The sequence below is a fragment of the Manacus vitellinus genome, unplaced genomic scaffold (assembly GCF_001715985.3).
Source record: "Manacus vitellinus isolate BGI_N305 unplaced genomic scaffold, ASM171598v3 scaffold_0_pilon, whole genome shotgun sequence".
NCBI lineage: Eukaryota > Metazoa > Chordata > Aves > Passeriformes > Pipridae > Manacus > Manacus vitellinus.
The window spans coordinates 32,690,877-32,713,264 of record NW_021938789.1 but is presented as its reverse complement, the minus strand read 5'-3'; the positions used below and the strand labels follow the sequence as shown (position 1 = coordinate 32,713,264).

The following is a 22,388-nucleotide window of genomic DNA, read 5'->3' as shown; positions in this document are numbered from 1 at the left end:
CAAGGTCACCTTACATGGTTTTAACCTGACAATTTGAGCATTTGCATCTCTTTTGGAAGAAAAAAGTTACTTGTAAAGCGATGTGTCAGGTCTGTTCCTAGCAGCATGACACCAGTTCTGATTCTGTTGCAGGTTCCATCTGGGTTGTTCATACCTAGTATGGCAATTGGAGCAATAGCAGGACGGATTGTAGGAATTGCAGTGGAGCAGCTGGCATACTACCATCATGACTGGTTCATTTTCAAGGAGTGGTGTGAAGTTGGAGCTGACTGTATTACACCTGGTCTTTACGCCATGGTTGGTGCTGCTGCATGCTTAGGTAAGTAAAATATAACAAAGTAAATAAGTATCTGATTTTTTCAAACATCAAAATAATTATTAAAAAAATTAAAGGAGATATAAACAGGGCAGTTTTGAAACACCTGTTTCTATGGACTTCCCTCTTCAGAATAATACATTCACGTTGCTACACAAGACTCTCTGATCACAAGGATCTGAGGAATAACATGAAATCTAAATTGATGAGAAATAGAAAAATTAAGTAGTACTGTTTACTTTCTCTTTTTGATATAAAGAGGTGTTATTACTACATCAGTCAGAAAAATCAGTTTCTTGAAATGTATGAAGTAGAGCATTTACAGGGTCAAGTACAGTTAAAATTGTTAGAAGTAATGTGATCAGCTGCCACATCTACATGAATTGCAAAAATTGTTCTTGAAATTCATAATCCAAACAAAACTTTCAGAAGTGTGTAATGCATTTTTAACAAATCTGGTTTACAAAGTGTTGAAAATCCACTTCATGGAAAGATTTTTAAGCTGGGCACCTAAACTAGGAGAGGGCTTTTGAAGGTCTTGTCCTAGCTTATAACTTAGTTGCCTTGGAAATTAAACTTAAAAGCTGTTAGTACAGATTTTGCAAAAAGTGGACCTCTTCTTTAACGAAAAGTGTGTTTGAGCAATCAAATAACGTGTGAAACAAATTTAGGTTTTGGAGAGGTTGTTTTGTTTTTTAATAGTTCCACTTGAATCACTTTTGAATGCATTGAAAGATAGATCATATTCTTTTACTGAATAAAGATGTGGCATCAGAAACCTTAGCAGAAAAAAAAAACCATCTTAAATGCTAACAAAAAGAGAAATACAATCCCTGTCTTCTGTTGTCCAAGAAAAAGTTTTCTTTTCATCAGCTCAGAATTCTCTTTAGTTTTATGAGTTAGCAACAGCATTAAATTCCTAATTCTTTGGACAACATAACTGTTGAATTGCTACCTGTGACTTCCTGCATTAATTCCATTATTTTTTCGAATTCTTATCTTACTGGATTTCCTTGCATTTCACAGTCCTTTTAACCCTGATGTGGTGTGAGATAGACACAGTTTTAGTCTTAGTTTATAATAATTAACTGTACATATTTTCCAATTCCCTTTATTATCTCCCTTTCTGTGAGTTTTCCCTGAAACTCTCTTTTTCACTTCTAGAAGTTTTGTGTAAATTTTCTCCATTTGCTTCTGTCAGTATTATACAGAAGGATGTTTGTCAAATGACTTTTCATGGCAAAATTGTGTTTGTAGTTCTCAACAGGAAGTCAGGAAATTCTAAATTCATAATTATCTGATACTAGAATGTTACTGGCTACCGTTTTTCTTGCAGGTGGTGTGACAAGGATGACTGTGTCCCTGGTAGTTATTGTCTTTGAGCTAACAGGAGGGCTGGAATATATTGTGCCCCTTATGGCTGCAGTCATGACCAGTAAGTGGGTAGGAGATGCCTTTGGTAGGGAAGGCATCTATGAGGCACACATCCGACTGAATGGATATCCTTTCTTGGATGCAAAGGAAGAATTTACTCACACGACACTGGCTGCTGATGTTATGAGACCTCGAAGAAGCGATCCACCTTTAGCAGTTCTGACACAGGATAATATGACAGTTGAAGACATAGAAAACTTGATCAACGAAACCAGCTATAATGGTTTTCCTGTTATTATGTCAAAAGAATCACAGAGACTGGTGGGATTTGCTCTAAGAAGAGATTTAACTATTGCAATAGGTAATTAAGTTCCAGTATTGCATTATTATATATGCAAATTTAAATTATTTTATATCATTTGATATTTAAAATAGAATTTACTCTGTATGTTTCTAGACTTATTTCAGGTTTATTAAGTATATTATTATCTTCATTAGCAGGCTCTGAAATTAAGAAAATGCTCGTCTTTTTTTGTCTCCTGTCATAAAAACAAAAATCATACTCAAGTAGGCCAAAACATCATCTAATTTGATATTTTGTTGGGTTTTTTGAGGCTTTTGATAGTATCTCATTTCCTCAAGTGATGCTACACTAACATTCTTCTTCAAAATTGAGTACTTCTCATTTTAGACCAGCAGGATTCTGTGAGAATTACTGTCTGAGTAATTTTTAAATGTATATCCTATTTCTTTCTGACAGTATGTTATCTACTGTCATTATAACAACTGAGATTGTTTTATGGAGAGATAAGCGCAATATTAATTATTTCAGGTTTCTATTTTTCAATTTGTTTGTGTAATGGGAAATTTGTCCCTGGGCACATGAGCACACAAGCCCTGTTTGGGCCCTCTTTCTCTGAGTGAGTATTAGCACTTGTGTGATACCTGTGACAATGCTTGGTACACTAGAGCAAGAAAAATTCTCTGGATTCTGAGGATGCTACCGTAATCAAAGGGAAAAAAAGCATTGTCATGTAAGAAAATGCTACAAAACTGTAACATTTGGTGCATGAAATCAGTGATGAAAGTTGCATCTTAACCTACTATTTTTTTGAGAGGTATCTCTTTAACGAAGACACCTGAGAAAGAGACAAATGTCTCCTGAAAGTTTTTTAAAATATATTTTGTGTACACCACACTGTTTACTTCAGGAAAATTTTTGCCTATGGTCTTAATACCGTAAATACAATGGTATTACATTATGTAGGACATATGTGAATGTCCAAAACTTGGAAATTATTATAGACATATATAAATTATTATATACTCGTTTAATTTTGCATTTACTTGAGTAAATGGGGAAATAGCAGAACATTCTTCTAATAATACACTTTCACTGGAAAGACTCGTGTCGGCTGCTAAGATTGTACAGTGCAAGTTGTTTGCATTGTGGCTGGTTTGAGTCATTGTGCCCTGGCAGCCAGGAGGGCCAACCATGTCCTGAGGGGCATCAGGCAAAGCATTGCCAGCCAGTCGAGGGAGAGGATTGTCCCACTCTGCTCTGCACTGGGGCAGTATCTATCACCTTGAATATTGTGTGCAGTTTTGGGCACCATAATATAGGAAAGATATTAAACTCTTAGAAGAGCATCCAAAGGAGGGCAACAAAGATGATGAAGGGTCTAGATGGGAAGCCATACAACGAGTGGCTGAGGTCATTTGGTTTGTTCAGCCTGAAGAAGAGGAGACTTAGGGGAGACCTCATTGCAGTCTTCAGTGTCCTCATGAGGGGAAGCAGGGAGGCAGGTACCAATTTGTTTTCTCTGTTGACCCGTAAGTGGACCCAATGGAATGGCCTGAAGTTGTATCAGGGGAGGTTTAGGTTGGATATTAGAAAAAAGTTCTTCATCCAGAGGGTGATCAGTTACTGGAACAGGCTCTCCGGGAAGAGGTCACAGCACCAAGCCTGACAGAGCTCAAGAAGTGTTTGGACAAGGCTCTCAGACACGTAGTGAGATCCTTGGCATGGTCCTTTGCAGAGTCAGGAGTTGGACTTTTAAGATCCTTGTGACTCCCTTCCAATTCAGGATATTCTATGATTTTATGATTGTGTGAAATAGTCCATAGTATGGGAGGGAATGTCACCAGCGTGATGAACACATGAAAAGAAAGAGGATTCTGTTCACAAAAAAGCGAAATAAATTCATTATAAACAAGAAGGCAACATTTTCAGAGTGGTCAGAAATTCTTTGGTTTCAAAGCAATAATAATTACAGCCCTTGGAATCATGACAGGGGAGCTGTCAATTGAGATTGTTGACAGTTTCTTCAGCAGCTGTCTGTGCGCTTCCTGCATATTATTTTTTACGCCTTTCCACCTCTTTATAGTAAATAAGAGTTACTTATTGGAATGAGAAAAGTAGTAGTCAAAGAATGACTAAAGCTAAATGGTAGATAGCTTTTGTGATTTCTGCACAAAGACTTTTTGGGGATAAAGCAGTGGCTATGGAAACACATCGAAATAGCATAGATCAGAATATCAGCATCACTAACATCAGTCTGGTATTGTTGATAAATCTGTCTGTCTGCACTAACTTACTTTACTCCAAAAATGTAAATTCTTCCTCCTCTGCTGTTTTTCCCCCCTTCCCTCTTTTTCTTAAAGAAAGTGCTAGAAAGAAGCAGGAAGGGATTGTTGGCAGTTCCAGGGTCTGTTTTGCCCAGCATACCCCATCGCTTCCAGCAGAAAGCCCTCGACCTTTGAAGCTTAGAAGCATACTTGATATGAGTCCTTTCACCGTGACAGACCACACACCAATGGAAATAGTGGTGGATATTTTCCGGAAGCTGGGTCTGAGGCAGTGCCTTGTAACACACAACGGGTGAGTAAAGTGGCAGCAATGCTGTTCATTTTGTTAACACAGTAATTTTCACTTTCAGGATGAGACTATTTGAACCGCGACATACACCATGATCACGGTATTTGAACCCGTAAGTTTGGCATTGCAACTGAGAAGCCCAACTGTTCATTAAGAAGGCGCTGTGCTGTAGCATGTCTCTAAAATTCTTACTTCTCCCTTGTATTCCGAGTAAGCAGGCAGATGATTTTAGTAATTTTACCATGTCCTGTTAAAAGTTAGCTGCCATTCATCAAGTTTGATGTATGCAACTTGCTTGCGGAGGAGGAGACAAAACTTGTCTCGCAGAAATTTAGTCTTGTGTGGTGCACAGCGTAAGGCCTCTATTTCCTTGTTCTTATCTGTGTTCTGGCAACATGCAATGTACTAGCAGCTGTTGAACGTGTACAAATATCTGGGTTCATAAAGAGGAGGAAAAGGAAGAAAATGTTCCAGTCAATGTCTCATCTTCTGGAGTTTAGTGATGGCGATTACCACTAAGCTTTTGTTTTTGGAATACTAACAATTAAATAACTGCTGCTAGTTCTGGAACTTCAATCTGCAACTTTTGCTTCTACAATTCAAAATATTTCAGGAAAGTAATTTTAAGATTTAGAATGTTTGTAAATGAGACTATAGGGAGTAGTCCTGTGATTACCCTTAAATAAATCAGCCTCAGGCATGGAAACATAAATGTTCATTATAATTGCCTCTTATCTAAATTACTCTTCGGTTTTTTTACATGATCTTTTCCTGTGCAGCTATTCCTTTGCCATTCTGCTTTCCTGTATCTCTTGCATTAAACACTTGACATGCAACATGCTCCTACCATAATATCCTACTTTCCCTTTAGCATGTCTTTTAAGGCACATGGGGAGTGAAACTTTGTCTGCTCATCCACATGTTTAGGATCAATGGCCATGGGACAAGAAATCTGAAATATGGGTGGGACTTTTTGTTTTACTGTGGGCCAAAGGACTGCTGGTATAAATGGCAAATATTTAAATATTGCATTGGTTTCCAAGTGGTTTTTTTCAGATGTATTTTAAAATAAATTTATTTTAAATGTTCTCCTGCTTTTTTTTTTTTCTTTGATGCATCCCTGTATGGAATGGCAAGTAATGTTTCCAGAAGCATAAATGACTTTAAAAGCCTTTCTCTGGTAGGGAAAGGATATCATGATCTGACACACAGAAGTTAGTGCAGGCATGCAATTATTTTTGTTTTGGGCTGGAAATTTGAATTGATAGAACTTAAGAATATTTACTGTGATAATTTTTTTCTCAATTTCTGTTGTGGTTGAATGTGGTTGATGTTAAAATCGGCTCTAAAGAAAGCTTCATCATGCAAAGCTATGTCAAACTCTACTATAAGTTTTTAACTATTTTATGGTAAAGTAGCAGCAAGTTTAATATTTATTAAACTACTTCAATTTACAAATTTGTGATATTCCATGAGCATCCTGTCCATTACAACAAGAGCAGATCATAAATACTAGTACTGGTGATATTTAGCCATGGGTTTGTATAGCCTTGTGGACATCAAGGAGTATTTTGTATTTTGGCAAATTTCCTGCAAACAGAATATAACCACATAAAGACACACATCAGCATACTGGTTCCAGTCCAGATCGGATTGTGCAGAAATTGGTGCTGATGACAGAGAAAAGACTGTGCCTCACTCTTCCTCATTTGTACCAGAATTCCAGGGAGTTGTTCTTGATTTATACTGTCCTGAATGAAAAATCTGTTTGAATTTGGCTGTTTCTAGGGACACCAAATAACCTGGCTCTCTAGGGGAGCTTCGAACCTAAAGTGCTGTACTTCACACAGTTACTACTTTGTTCATCTACTGTGGCTTGTTAAAATGTGAATAATTATCTTCATGTGTGAGGAGAAATAACTACTGAACAAAGGAAATACAAAGTAGATTTTAGTTTCAGTGCCTTTAAAACCCAAAAACACGTGAATCTGAGGAGAAGGGATAAAGTATGCTTCCCTGATGTGTACCTGATATGAGAAACATGTTGCTCTGGGGTCACTGAATTGTGTTCAGCATTTTGGGAGAAAAAGAAAAAAAGCAAAATCTGGGAAAGGGTACTGACTTTCAAATAAGTTTTCAGTTAATTATCTCATTAGCTTTCCTGCAACCATTCTTTTGGTTTTGTTTTTGTTTTTTTTTAGTTTTGCTCTATTCTAATCCTTTTCCATTATGATTAGAACTTTTTTTTTATTTGATTTCACACAGTTATTAGCATAACGTGATCTGTTTCAGGATTGTCTTGGGGATCATCACAAAGAAGAACATATTAGAGCATCTCGAGCAACTAAAGCAGCACGTCGAACCCTTGGTGATTAGATATATCAGATCTCATAATTAGACACATTAGAAGTCAGGAAGCATGAAACTTGTGAACTGTTCAGGGCTTTTATGACATCGGCTGAACAATGAAATCATCTTATGCTCAAAATTTGTATTCAACCATAAAACAGTATGTGCAAAATCCTTTTGTAGAAATGAAGCTGTTAATGTGGACATACTGTTAGTCACAACATTAAAGGAAAGTAAACAGTAGACTTTCTGATACTTGTGTTGTTGAGATCATGTAGATCCATCTGGTTGATCTGATTTCCCCAGGTGGGAAAGCACACACCTAGGAATACTTTTCCCCCACCTAATGCAAATTAAGACTTTCATATATGCCAATTCCTTTTTCTGATCAGGACAGCTTTAAGTAGCTGTTAAATAGCAAAGTATCACATCTTCTGAAAAGCAAAGACAAGCGTGTTTTAACCACAGCATTAGGTCTTCCCTGTAATCCCCCTTTATCAACGTGATTTTTTAAAAATATTCTTATTTTTAGTAAAGTCCTGTGATTTTATGTCAAGTCCTGTGGTTCTGCTGCTGATACCTACAGCAGTTTAGTGCACCCCTTTATAAAATGTTCAGTGATATCCAGAGCCACTAAGTGGCATGCTACTATGTTGACTGTTGACTTCAGAATCTAGATATAGTTTTAACCATGATGTTGTGAACTAACCTTAGATAGGTGGTAAACTTTGTCTTAATTTGGACATGGGTTGCTAGTTACATCTCTACTAAACATATCCACCATATTTAGCTGCTTATGTGCAAAACATGCTAATTATGTTCTCACTTTATGCTAATATTTCACAAGTATTTCATGCATCCTTTAATAAAACAAATTGAAATGTACTAACCAGAATAATAAGGGCAGCAGCTCATTCATTCTGCTCTTTGCTTCTCTTGTGATATTATCCTTTTGGACAGCCTCACTCTATTTGATGTTTCGCAGTTATAATTTTGAAAGACCCTCTCATAAGAGCACTGTATCTAAATTGGAAAATGAAGATTTTCTTTTAGTATTCACAGTTTATTTTCTAAAGCCATGAATTCCAAAAACTATTTAACTGTTGTTTATTTTACAAAAGTTTCATGGCTGATACAGTGTGCTCCTAAGAATACATTCAGCCTGAGCCAGTGCATCGGACTGGAAGGATCCTTAAGGTTTTAAAATGGAGGGAAGGGGAGTTTGATTTGCTGTTAGGATTTTGGGCCATCGAGCAGTACATCACTTCTGATGGCTAGGTTGGAACATATCTCCCTTATTAAATGGGATCAATATCACTTCTTTTTCATACTTCTCTTTTCTTTGTCCCTCTCTGTTACTTTTTTGTTGGCATACACTAATCAAAATTTGATTTTTGTAGAAACGAAAAGTTAAAAATTGTGATGGGCTCTACTTGTATTACTTGTATTTCATTAAAATGGACTACAGCTGTCAGAGACCATCTGATACGGTGTCTCAGCATTGCTGTGTTTTATCAAACTGGTGGTTCGTCAACATTCTGATTAATAAAATGTTTTTGTTTAAATGAGAAAATCAGGCTGTTTACTTTTGCTCTATTCCTGTCAACAAAAAGGACTTGGCTACAGATTTGTTCTGCTTTATTATTTCTCTGCCTGGATTAATATCAGTCTTCCATTTATCCTTTTCAGGCGCCTCCTTGGCATTATAACAAAAAAAGATATCCTCCGTCATATGGCCCAGACGGCAAACCAAGACCCCGCCTCCATAATGTTCAACTGAAACCCATAGCTGAGGAGAGAGAGGAAACGGAAGAGGAGGTTCATTTGTTGAATAGCACAACACTTTAGTCTGGGGAGTACTTCTAAAATCAGAGACAAGAGCTGGGGTTTTGTGTGACAGTGCTGCTGGCAATCAGGAGTCGGTCTGGAGGAGTATGTGGAGAGGAGGAAAGCTGATGGGAGTGTGGGAAGGGAGAGCTGCTGTCCTGCACTGGATGCGTCCCGAGGCATCAGGTCTGCCATGATAGTGCAGTGCCATTCTCCAGCCCCAGCCTGGTACTTCAGCATAGAAGAGATGTGTTATTAATCCCTGTTTCTGGAGGGATTGTTCTGAATTGAGCCATCTTGTGGAGACTGAAAGGTCTTTCCCTTTTTACCATTGAAAACTGTTGTGTTAACTCATGAAACGTATTAACTATTACACGTCACCTTTCTACATTCCAGAAGAGCTTTATTTCTCTCTCTCCTGAGCCGTAAGAAAGCCTCTTTAAAATTGGTGTGCCCTTTTGAAGCAGTTGTTTCTCATATTGAGATGTACTGTGAGTTACTGAGGTTTGATCACAAGAAGGAGGTTTTTCTTGTGCCATTAAACATGTGAGTTTGTACATCATGAAACGCTTGGGGCAGTGCAGATCCACTGCAACAAAACCAGATTGAACAGGTAATACCTTGCAAGAACCATGTGAGGCTTCTTTCAACCCATGTGCTGTCATGATATGAGAAAACTAAAACCAGATGAAACTAGCATTTCAAAGAAAAATACTGGTTTTGCTGCAGAAAATATCAATAATGTGACCTGGTCTTATGCAATTTTTGTATTATTGAAAACACTATGATATATACCAATGTTGTGCAGTATAAGGAAAAATACTGCTATACTACTAGTTTAAGAGCTGGAACAATTCTGTATACGTGTATCTGGTAAAAATTGCATGCTACAACACTGGAGATCTTTTTCCCCCCCTGTAAAATTTGAGAGCGGTCATTTTATTTTTTTCTTCTCCACAAAAGATGTTCCACTGCTGACACGGTAGGAAGAAATGTAACTCATAACTTGCACTAAATGTATATTATTTTTCTTGAAGTTTTACCATTCTTTATTTATATTTGTATGGATTAAAAAATCTATTAAATATGAATCAGTTAATATCTCACATAACTAATTACCTTTTTAATGTGATTTTATAGAATAATTCATAATCCTCTGCAAGTAATGGAGGATTAGCAAATGTTTACAACTAGATGAAGGGTTTCAACAAAATGGCTTCTTTATGATCCAACATACATACAAGATCATTTTCAAATATAACTTTCACTGCCGTTACCTTGGATTTCCTTGTTCCTTTACTAGCAGATAACTGGAACAGTAATATTAAAATTTTATTTAAAAACAACCTGCAGGGTTTTAAAATTACTAGGAGAAAGCAACTATATAGATTGCTTTTGGCTCTTTTTTTTTTCTCCCAAGTACATAGAGGTGTAAATTATATGTAGCCACACCTGAGCAGCTGGGCAGAATTGAATGCAGTACTTGAAACTTTGGCAGGACTTTAAAATTCAGCAGCAACACACACACTAGTAGGTGAACTGACAGATTCCTAACTTCTTTACAGTAGATTATTTTGTTTCATATTCATTTTATCAAGCCACCACCACAAATGTACACAGAGGAAAAAAAGCAATATGCTATAAGCCTAATCTAGGGAGGAAAAAATTAAGAAATCTGGCTGACAAAAATCATGTTTCGTTACATGGGGTCGGATAAAATTTCTTTCTTTTAACAATTATGCTCACAAGACTGCAAAAATTCCAAAAATATAGGCATTAAAATTAAAATAACAAGTACGGCATTCATCACAGTTACCTCAACCATCTTTATTCACCAAGTACTCAGTATGATTTTATCTTAAGTACAATAACACTGAACCAAAATTCTGGTACTTTTGGCACGCTGCAAAATAATGCCTGTACTTAAGGAAGTGCACTGCTGAATTTTAACCGATTTTTCTTAGTTAAAAACTGCCACTGACACTTCATCTCATCTCTTGCAGCAACTGGAACCAGTAGAAAGTGAAATGTGCCAGTGCACTCACAGTGATCAGGCTCTGTATAAAAATGGCTTTGGAACTGAAACAGGGAATCGGGCTGTGTTAAAACAGGAGTGTTGCAGCCACCTGTAGACTTCCATGTGGAGTGCTGGTGGTTAAAAATTTGCTGTTACATTGCATAAGCCTGAAGAAGAAGAAAATTCACAAAGAGCAGGATTTGGCCCATTTACAGAAGACAGCTCTGGAAGTTGTCTGTTTTTTTTTCCTACAATGGAAGAATATAAACACACTACACATACAAAAATTGCTTTAAATCAGTTTGAAATTTTTGCCATGTCTAATGCTCTCCTAAAACACTGCTGTGTGTGCTGTATTAACTTGCACCTAATTCTACAGACTGTACTATCTGAATTAAAATACAGTTCACGCCCCTGCTGTGTTTTATAATTTGTGTAGATCCCGAGTGCTGCATATAAATTGTGCATCTCTGTTTACTCTTCTTAACCTGCTAAGCTTTCCCTGTTGACATGTCTTCTGGTAAACATACAGTAGAGGTTCTGGTAAGGAAGTATGTGTGCCTGTGCTGTGAAACAAAAATGTCCTAATGTAAAACTTGCAGCGCCTTACTCGAGTTACTAATTTGAAAAAAAATGTGGTGGATGGGAAGGGGAAAGTGTCAGCATTTTTTATTTTTTCAACCATTCAGATACTGGTTCATGAAGAATGCATTCTTTGTTAATCTGTGATGTTGCCTAGAGCTGTATTTAATATTGATCTTAATGTTTTTATTTATAATAGTGTGGTAGAGCTGCATATCATTACAGTAAAAATTCTCATTACTGTGATGATTTAATCAAACATTAAAAACTTCTGTATGACCATTTATTGTTCTGTTCATGCTTTTTTATTGTTTTTACATTATTTATGGTGGTTTTGCATTTATTTTCACCTGAGAGAAAATTAACAGCTAGAAATCTTACATATAAAACTAGTAAGCAGATAAAGGAAAGAATGAATGTTATGAGGTGCAGTCTTTGCATTGCCTAGTATTTGGCTACAAATTAGTAGCCAAATCAACCCAATCACACAGGTCACTATTAGGTAGGGGTTTTTTCCAAAACAAACATTTAAGTTTTTGTTTTAATTATAGAATAGTTGGCTTTTCTGATTTAAAATGGTTAAAAGTGGATGATGCTTTTGTTGTCTAAAAGCCATCTGTTGATGATGTATATTCATAGAATAGAGTGGGTTGGAAGGGACCTTCCAGATCATCTGCTTCCAATCCCCCTGCAGTGGGCAGGGACACTTTCACTAGACCACATTGCTCAAAGTCCCAATTCAGTCTGACCTTGAACACTTCCAGGGCTGAGGCATCTACCACCCCTCTCAACAACCTGTTCCAGTGTTTCACCACTCTCATAGTAAAAAATTCTTTCTTGTCTTATTGCAGCAGGCCCTGATAAAGAGTCTGTCTCCCATTTAATGATGAACAGCACTCAGTAATTTTTCAGTCTGTGTAACAAATTTCATTCTTCATCACATTAATAGATGAGTATGGATTTCCTGTCTAAGGTCCCCCTTGTTGCAGATCTAAGTTGATATTTAAATAACAGTGCAAAAGGTGAATTTTAAGGTCCCTTCCAACCCAAACCATTCCATGATTCTACTTTTCTATTATGTGTATAATTTACAGGGCATTAATATGAAGGTCTGTTCTTTTCAGAACATAAGACTAAATATTCAAGAAAGAACCTCTTTTTTATGTATAAAACAAAACTCCAGGCCCCTGAAAGAGTCACTGTCTGCTTGTGCTTGAATAAATAGAACATGCTGAGTGAAAGGGATGAAGCTGTCAAATTTACAAAAGTAGATTATCATTTAAAACTGAAGATACTTTTCTGCAGCACTCTAACCTACACTGTGAATTGGAAGTACAATCTGTGGCTAAAAAAGTAGGAACGACTTAAATTTGAGCATGTTGCTCCTGGCCTGTAATCTTTGTCAGTAGTAATCAGTATTACTTTCTGTCATTAGTATTACTTACTGTCATTAGTAATGCTGTGACTTACTACAGTGGAAGTCACTGTATGGTGGCAGGTCTGTTGAGTCAGAGCAAATGTTATTTTCCATTGTTTATGGACTGTTATTTCAATCAGTTGCCCAAAAATAAAACTCACAGAGCTGTGGGCCAATGAACTTGAAAACATGTCATTTCTATTTTGTACAAAATCAATTTGGTTCCATTTTTAAGTGTCCAGATTAGTGTTGAAAGCTGGGGATGACTTCTGATTAGCAAGGTAGCAATTGCAGTGGAATTCCAAATTTGTCTTGTACCGTCATTTAGGCTTCAGTTCATCCCATTTGTTTCCTCCAAACTGAGCCAGCCCCTGGATTGCAGGAGCTGCCTTAGTGCTCTGCCACGGACGGGAACGCTGCACCTGCGGGTGAGGAGGCGCAGAACGGCACCAACAATCACCCGGAGCAGGGACGTGAGGCTCCGCAGGTGCGTACGGAACAAGCTGGCTGCATGAGTCCCCTGGCCGGTTCCTGCAGGCGCTCCGAGCGGTGTGAGGCCGCAGCCCGCCCCTCCCACTCTCCCTCACGCCACGCCGGCTGGCCCGGCCTTGCCCGCAGCCCGGGGCGGGGGCGCAGCCCGGGCCGGCGCGGATGCGTCCGGGCCCGCAGCACCGCCCGAGCCCTCCGCCGCCACAGCCCCGCCCGGCGGCCGTGACCCCCTCCCCTCCGGGCCCGGCCTGTCCCGCGCGCCGCAGCCAAACCGGAAAAACAGCGCGTTCCTTAGAAAAGCTTTACTGACCCCAGACACCGCCACTGAGTACAAAAAGCCCACACACACACAGAGACAGACAAGGCTGCCCACCCCGCCGTAGCCCCGGTGCCCGGCTCAGGGCTCCAGCTGGTCCAGGCCCTCCTCCCGCCGGCTGCCCAAGTGCGACTCGATGATCTCGGCAAAGAGGTTCCTCTTCAGCAGGGAGTAAGCCAGGGGCAGCAGCTGGCCCACCGTCTTGTGGAAGTACTGCAGGAGACAGGGAAAACAAGGTTTTGTTTATCCCGGGGCACCACTCTCTTCACCCACTCCCAAAGTGGCTGAGCACGTCCTCATGCTACACCTGTCACAGTCACAGCACGCTCAGGCGGGGTACCTGAGCTGGAAAACTATTTTTAGCGGTGCAGGAAATGACGGTGCCATTACAGTATGAAGAGCTCCAGCCTGCGGCTGAAGTCCTGTGTCCTGTCACAGTCCCATGTCTTGTCACACTCCACAGCTCTAGGGGATTACAATGGTACCTGTAGTAACCATTTAAGCGCTTCAAATGCAAAAACCGTCAGACTGTATTTAGCATTTGCAATGATTATTGCACAGGTAAGCCGATTATAGCTCTTATATGAGAGCGACAAGATTTAAGTCCCTTTCCCTGTTCTGGGCTACAGATAAAGTGTCAGTGTTTCTCTGGCTCTGTAAGCAAGGGGACAGGCAGGCTCCAGTCAGAACCAGAAAGCAGCTCCCAGTATGAGCTCTAAAGCAGGCAGGGACCAAACCACCAAGTAACTTAAGTGTGAAGCTGCTGTTTTTTCCTTTCTGTTTACTAAACAAGAAAATGAACGTTTCTATTTTTAGAAAACAGCTGCAAAGTTACAGCCATTTCAAACTGCTGCCTAAGATAGACAGAAGACACATGATACTGCTGTAAAGGTGTAATTTGTTGTTGCAGGACTTTGTCAGGGTTTAGTCTCTCGTGTATCAAGAAGCTCATAGCGCTAAAGCCGGGTGTTTGCCTTCACCTACTCAGCCAACAGGGAGAAACTGTTTCCTTCACTGCCCTTCCAGTTGCAGACAAGATTTAAGCACCTGAAGCAGCCCAGTCACTGAACAAAGGACCCTAAATGAGCAGGATATCAGAGGAAAATACCACACATTTTCAGATGCTGTACAGAACTTAAGAGAGCAGGACAGGAAATCTAAGAAACACATAAGTAATTTAAAAGTGCATGGTAAGAGCAGCAAGTTTTCCTTCATTCCAATTACTAAACATTTTAACAAAAGTTCAGCACAGCTCTTCTGTGCCTACATTTAGTATTGAAAGATAAAAATCTTTCACATGATACTCTGGAGTACTGATACTGGTTTTGCTAGAAGAAGCTATTTTGTATAGATCCATTCATATTAGGTTGATGTTTAACTTCTTTGTGTTATTTTCTAGCCACAGACTGATTACAGATATGAACCTTTTCATCAACAAGGTGAATGTTTTAATACAGAACTAAAATAAAATACAGAACAAAAAGCGCTAAGCAGAATCTTTATGTATAATTAAGTGCTATTAAGTGAATCAACTTATTGATGATATTCACTGTTAACACAGAAACAGGGAAGAGACCTCAGGTGGGAGGTTCCCTACACAGCCAGAGGCAGTGCAGCCAGACAGCTGACCTGGAGTCACATTTTTCCAGCTAGGGTTACTACAGTCCATTTCTTGATCCAGTTGAATTTGGGTGCCTGTGCCTGCAGTTGGGGACAGGGGGCTCCAACTATTCAGTATATTTAGATCAGACATTCTGCACTCCACTTCTGGATTGCAGGATTGGGCTTTCCTACGCACAATTTTAAATTCAACACGGAATAATGTCCTTAAGTGTGACTTTCTAACAGTCTTCATGAATTAACAATATTCTTGTAGACCTTTATGATTTCTAGGGATAATTATTCTACAACACAGAACAATTCCTGGTCCACATATAAAATAATGCATAACTTTGTGAAGTATGATTGCTGTAGTACTCACATGTGATCCATAGCAAAAGAGGTCCATACCCAGTTCGTACCCCATTCCATAGTCACATTCATCATTAGCAAACTGAACAAAGGTCAGCATTTCTTGAATGGGTGCAAAAGCCTTCACTCTCTCATCATCAGTAGGAGCATCAACAATAGCCTTGCAAATTTTTTTAAGATTAGCTGCAAAAAAAACAAAGTCAAATATCCAGATGTTTAAATAAATAAATTTAATATTGCACAGAATAGTCTATGGCAAAACCATACCTGTGTGTCAACTAAGTGGGCACACCCTGAACTGCTGGAGAAAAAGCTTACCCCTTTCCTTGGCTGCTCATTCTTGCCCCCTGCCCATCCCTCTGAGTTCCCCCATAGAGAGAGACAAGCATTTGTGTGGTGAACTTCCATCAAGGAACTGATTCTGGTTAAAACAACAGTGGGAGAAGAGGATGGATAAGAAATAAAGCCACAAATCCCTGAATATAGATCAGTTTTTTGGATCTACTTCCTGCATGGCTGTGCCAATACAAAAGATCATCTAAACTACTACTTCAGGAATTATTATTTCAGATTTAACATGTTTCATTGATTTTCATTTGGTTCATCTAAAGACAATACTTTGAGCTCAAGTGTGACGGTTAAGACTTCTACCTTTTACTCCTACCACTTACTCTACGTAGAAAATATGAATGCAGTTTGTTTTTTGCAGAGTCTGTGTGACTGAAGGTTGTTTAAATAAAGCGGAAGAATATCGTAAACAAGATATTTACCATTTGTTTCAGGAAGTTCTCTGTATCCAACATCATTTTTGTCTACAGGAACAACTAGACCTGCTCCATGAAATGCTTTGGTCACCACCTAAATAAAGGGACAGGAAATAGAACATAGCACCATAAGACAGTACTGTGACATAAAACCACTCACCTCATTAAACACTAATATCTGTCTGCTGGTGGTCAAACCTAATATAGTGTCCTGGCTCCAGGACATCAACTCAGTTTCAAACAATATTGCAATTACTTTCGAGTGCTGAAGTTTAAAATAACTGGAAACTCCAGTCAAGCTCTGAAGTCTAGGAACCCTTGTAGTCTCTTGGGTAGCACCTCATTTGTTTAGTCACCTCCTACTATAATTATTTCTGATAGGTATGCAAAACTATTACTACCCATACTATTACTACCCATGGTCCTGTTTCTAACAGATCCAACCCAACTGTTTTAATCTTCCATTTCAACCAGTTGTCTCCATGCCCTCCATTTGTTTTATTTTTTAGACTACTGCCCTTATTGTGGTTTTTTTGGTGGTGGTTTGTTCCTTTTGTTTGTTTGTTTTTGAATTGAATTTTGTTTCACAAGCATAATGTGTTTTTATTTAGTCCTATTATTTGGAACACACTTGTATTGATTTTCCCTCTCCTGAAGTTTTAGAGAGAGATGATTGGCTCTCAAAATTCTTAAATGAAGCATCCTTACTAACTAGAAGGATGAAAAAAAAAAAAAACAAACAGGAAGGGAAATGAAAAAAGTTTAACAGAACTTAGTTCTCTCCAGTGGATGAGGAAAGTCATACTTTCTTATCTCTCTGTTTCATCTTCATGGTTTTTTGTTCCAGAGAATAACCCAGATCTTTTGCTGTCCTTGTTAGCTTTTCATCTAGGTCTCTCAAAACAGCACTTTTCTTTTTATCAGTCACTTCCTTGAGTTTTTTTGACAAAAATAATCTGCAAACAGAAAAAACATGCCTTAACAGAAAATAAACAAACAAATCCGTAGCCTTTTAAACACTAAACTTCCAGTTCTTATAATGAAGACTAGCAGTCCTGAGTTTATTTATACAAAGACTTGGAAATGCAAGCCTCGTTTAACAAGAAAGAAAAGTTTGGCACAGACAGTACTTGGGCATTTCTTATCTGTATCTGCATTACCATCTAGTTTATGCAATCAGCAGGTGCTGAAGATTCTCCTGAACTCAGTAGCTGTTCATCTTTCTATCTTAAGAATTCAGTTTGCTGCTTTCGCGCCATATACACCATTTGTCATCCAAGTCATGCACACAAATACATATTTATGAGTTTCCTCATGGTGCTTTCAAAACAAATGTCCTCGTTTAACTCTGCACTGTACAAGGATTCTTTTGCAGAAGCCACTATTCAGCCTGCTTCCACTGACTGACACATGTCTGTCCTTAAAAAGCTTTCCATTTTTAACCGGCAGGGATGAGATCTGTTGTTTACATTCCTGACATGGAATCACGTAAAGCTTCATGAATCATCTTGAGTTACATATCCATATAAATGTTATCCTGCCCCAAGGTCAGAAATGGCACTTCTTGTATTTATTCATTATATACAAAAGAAAAGTATTTTTACATAGGCAAGAACAAGAGCCAGATGCTACTGCGATACTCCGATTTCCTTCACCACTGTTTGAGATGCCCACCCTTTACTTACCAAGTATTTTAACCAAGTATTTAACACCCAGTGGATACTTTTTCCCCTGTAGAGCCTATCCCTGCCAACATATTTAAAGAATGAGATAACTAACGATTATCTATTTTACTTCTGAAAGGAAAACACTGTCAAAAAACCTATAAAGGCTTTGGAGAGAACCTTAAGACTTGCTAGCAGTGGCAGAAAATAAGCACGAATTTCTTGAGAAAGACACGTAAATAAGTCAGCTGCGTTATTCCACACCTCACAATTAACAGTTTCTACTCTATTTTTTATAAGTAAGTATGAACCTTACTTGACTGCTGCAAAGACATTATCACCAACTTGTGAAATCACACAGCCCTTCTTAGCTTCATTTGCACCAACCCACACTGGGAGCTCATCTGGCACATCCCTATTGAGGAAAAAGTACACACAAATAGTCAAGGTGTGTCCATTTCTCTTATTTCAAAGCAAAATTAATTTGCTTCCTCACTATGCTGCCATCTCCTTCAGACCTATCAAGAAATGCCCTTAGATCTAAAGCTCTAAGATCTTAGAGCATGCCTTTGCATCTGTACATGCAAAGAGAATACCTGTTCCCTTTAATTCATTTGACTTTTTCTTCCAAGTATCATGGCAAAAGTTAAACATTAGTAAGTGAAGGTGCTTTGGATGGCTGGGGGAGGTAGTTTAATAAATATTTAAATCGTCTCCAACTCCAGTACCTGTGATCTTTTTTAATAAAAAGATAATCAAGCCATGTATTAATATCCTATTACAGAAGAGAAAGATTCTTGTTTGATGATTGTGTGCAAGTCTCAAATCATGTCTCATGGAGAAAATAGGACAAAAAAATGCATAATTATGGTCCAGCAAGAGCATACAGGAAATTAAATACCTGAAATATCCCATGTGATACTGTGTTTTGCTATCCCCAACAAGTATCGTCTGGAATTCTGGGGGATCATAGAAGAATCTCCAATGAAGGTTGAAGTTCACATCTGTTGATTTTGGTTTTTTGTGTTTTCCAGCAAGAATATCATATGGTCCAACCAGTTTAAGTCCAACACTTGACACAAGTGCATCTGAAAAGCAAAGCATGAATTGATTTACATTCTGGTGGGTGCATATCTAGATGCAGTTCCTGTGTCACTCAGGTATCAAAAGCTTCCACAAATTCCATCAAACACTGTTTACTAGACAAGGAGAGCTGAGACATTCTTTTGTCCAGATAGCTTTGAGAGTTATTACACTTCTCATAAGAAGTAGCCATCAACAGTTCAATGTCTGGATGGAGATCAGTGATGAGTGGTGTTCCTCAGGGGTTTGTACTGGGACCAGTACTATTTAGTATTAATCTTTATCAATTACACAAGACAGTGGGATCACGTGCACCCTCAACAAATTAGCTGATGATGCCAAGCTCAGTGCTACAGTTGACACACCCGAAGGTGGGATGCCATCCAGAGGGACCCGGATATGATAGAGAAGTGGGCCCATGGGAATCTCATGTATTTTAACAAGGTGCAAGGTGCTGAACCTGGGTCAGGGCAAGCCCTGGTATCAACACAAGCCTGGGGATGAACAAATTGAGAGCAGCCTTCCCGAGGACTTGGGGGTGCTGGTGGGTCAGAGGCTGAACATGAGGTGACAATATGCAGCTGCAGCCCAGAAAGCCAGTTGTATCCTGGGCTGCATCAAAAGCAGCGTGGCCAGCAGGTCAAGGGAGGGGATTCTGCTCCTCTGCTTTGGTGAGACCCCACCTGGAGTGCTGCATCCAGCTCTGGGGGGCCCCAGTACAGAAAAGACCTGGCCCTGTTGAAAGGGGTCCAGAGGACGTTCATGAAGATGATCACAGGGCTGGGGCATCTCTCCTGTGAAGACAGACTGAGAGGTCTGGGTTGTTAGCCTGGAGAAGAAAAGGCTCCAAGGAGACTGCAGCCTTTAAATATTTTAGGTACTGAAGATAGTAACAGATTTTTTAGCAGGGTCTGTAGCAATAGAATGAGGGGTAATGGTTTTAAACTATAAAAGGGTAGATTCAGACTAGATATAAGGAAAAAATTCCTTAAGATGAGGGTGGTGAAACACTGGAACAAGTTGCCCAGAAAGGTAGTGGATGCCCCATGCTTGGACACATTCAAGGACAGGTTGGATAGAGCTCTAAGCAACCTGGTCTAGTTGAAGATGTCTCTGGTTATTTTAGGGGATTAGACTAGATGAACTTTAATAGTCCCTTCCAGCCCAAATCGTTCTATAACTCTAAAAAAACTTGTCATTTCTAGAGCACACAGGGATGGCACATTCTGTTATATAATAAATTTGAGGAGGTTGAAACCCAGATTTAGCAGTGCTTACACTGAGTTAAAGCCTTTTCTGCCTCTCACCCCACCAGTGGCAAAGCTGTGGATGTACAAGAAGCTGAAAGGGGACACAGCCAGGACAGATGACCCTAAGTGGCCAAAGGGATATTCCATACCATATGGCATCATGTTCAGTATATAAACTAGGGGAAGACGGAGTGTCATTTGGAGTGATGGTATTTGCCTTCCCAAGTAACTGCTACGTGTGACAGAGCTGTGCTTTCTTGGAGTTGGCTGAACGCCTGCCTGGCCATGGGAAGTGGTGAATGAATTCCTTGTTTTATTTTGCTTCTGCATGTGGCCTTTGCTTTTCCTATTAAACTGTCTTTAGCTCAACCCACACATTTTCTCACTTTTACCCTTCTGATTCTCTCCCTGTCTTACTAAGGGGGAGTGAGTGGCTGAACAGTGCTCAGTTGTTGGTTAGGGTTAAACCACAGTATATCTAGGAAACTTGAGTTCCATATCAAACATTTTAAATGTACCTGCAAGAAAGACAGATTTAGACAACATTTAGTCCCTCTGTATTGCACGATTTAAGTAATCATATTTTAGAAAGCTTGAAGTATACATCTGATTATATCCAGGATTCCTGTTTACACTCACACAAATATCCTGCATCTTAACCACAAATTGAAGCTGCATTAGAATGCATCTGACCACCTCCACTTTGCCTGCTTTCAGGCTGTTTTTGAGAGTGAAAGTTAGAAAGGGCAAAATTTAAAATCTCACCACTTGGTTTCTCAGGATCTAGCTCCTCACAAAACTTCCAAAACTGGTAGAAGTCCTCAGGCAGTCTAAGCCGATAACATGTCTCGGCTTCTTGACAAAGACTGTCAGGAATATCTGCCTGATTTGATCTTCTCTTCTTGACAGCTCCATTTTTTTCGCTCTGTAGATGAAAAAAGAAAGGTCACAGTTAATTTAGCTGCTTTCTGTCAGCTCCACCAAAGGATTTTACAAAGTTTTATATTCATGGAGGAACAATGATTAGGACCACTAGGGCATGTTTGTTAGTTAAAGCAGCATATATACAGATTAGAACACCTATTTTGGACAGAATCCATTAGAAGTGCAGTCTGATATGTGCTAAACATGTATGAAGTAGCAAACTGCTACTTTTATGTTAATGGGTTGATATAACCAACAGGAGCACTTCCATTAGTTAATTAAGCAACCCCAAAATTTAATCTAAGTTCTAAATTATTTTAAAATGACAATTTCCAATCCCACCACAGCCTCTATCTAATAAATTTAGATGTTTACAGATAGTTGAAAGTAGGGATATTATTTTGTCACGTCTGGTTAAATGACACAACAAAAGTCCTCTAGTCTCTACTGCCTGAACTACTGTGTTATTCACCATCAGGAGTAGTGCAGTTTACAGTGCAGCGTTTTAAAAGTAGCTTAAAGCTGAAGTTGCTGTTAAAAATGATGTAACATAAACCGAAGCAGACTAGGAAATGATCCATACTGAGCATACGCTCCACTAGAGCAGTAGCCTCAACTACCCCCTACTTGAAATAAAAATAAAAAAAAAAAAAAAAAAAAAAAAAAACGCAGCAAGGTGTCTTTCCTGTTTTAGGAAAGGCCAACGCGAGGACACTTCCTCTCCGAAATGGGCCGCCGCAGGTATCCAGCGACACCGAGTGCCCCGTACAGCGCATCCCGCCGGGATGATGCGGGCTGCCGGGGCACAGCGCACTCATCGGGCGGGTCCGAGGAAGGGGGGAGGAGCCGCAGCGCAGAGAACGAGGGCCCTGGGCTTTCTCACAGCGACGGAGCAGACAGAGCGAGGAGCCGGAGCCGGGGACCGACGCTGCGACAGGGCACCCGCGCCGATCCAGGCCTGCGCCCGCGGCTACGTGCTCTCGTAGCTGCGCCGCGCCTTCCAGGGTGTCCCGCGTGCGCAGTCCCCCCCACTGTTGCTCTCACCGCGGCTCCTGCCGCCGCGCGGCCTCCGTTCCGCCTTCTGCCATGCGCTCCGCGCGCCGCATCCACGCGCGGCCGCCCTGGAGCGCGGCTCCGGCTTGCGCATCCGACGGCAGCTGCGCGAGC

General features: G+C 39.6%; 2 protein-coding genes across 5 annotated transcripts in view; one reads left to right on the top strand and one right to left on the bottom strand.

Moving 5' to 3' along the window:
- CLCN3 (chloride voltage-gated channel 3) overlaps positions 1-11,629 on the top strand; it is a 72,710-nt gene extending 61,081 nt beyond the window's left edge. For 2 of the 4 annotated variants that reach the window (XM_018070907.2, XM_018070913.3), the window contains 5 exons: positions 133-319; positions 1,653-2,051; positions 4,355-4,571; positions 6,861-6,936; positions 8,607-11,629. In XM_018070907.2, the coding sequence (XP_017926396.1) occupies positions 133-319; positions 1,653-2,051; positions 4,355-4,571; positions 6,861-6,936; positions 8,607-8,765 (1,038 nt within the window). In that variant the 3' untranslated portion in view covers positions 8,766-11,629. The remainder of the gene's footprint in view (positions 1-132; positions 320-1,652; positions 2,052-4,354; positions 4,572-6,860; positions 6,937-8,606) is intronic. The other 2 variants (XM_018070919.3, XM_018070926.3) reach the window with 2 other exon arrangements.
- Positions 11,630-13,536: 1,907 nt separating this feature from the next.
- On the bottom strand, positions 13,537-21,997 carry LOC103766111 (histone PARylation factor 1). The gene is made up of 8 exons (XM_029959450.1): positions 21,890-21,997; positions 21,063-21,222; positions 18,866-19,052; positions 18,281-18,379; positions 17,106-17,256; positions 16,307-16,394; positions 15,547-15,719; positions 13,537-13,778 (listed from the first exon to the last, which is right to left on the bottom strand). The coding sequence occupies exons 1-8, from the start codon at positions 21,995-21,997 to the stop codon at positions 13,647-13,649; spliced, it is 1,098 nt and encodes a 365-aa protein (XP_029815310.1). The 3' UTR covers positions 13,537-13,646.
- Positions 21,998-22,388: the final 391 nt, after the last annotated feature.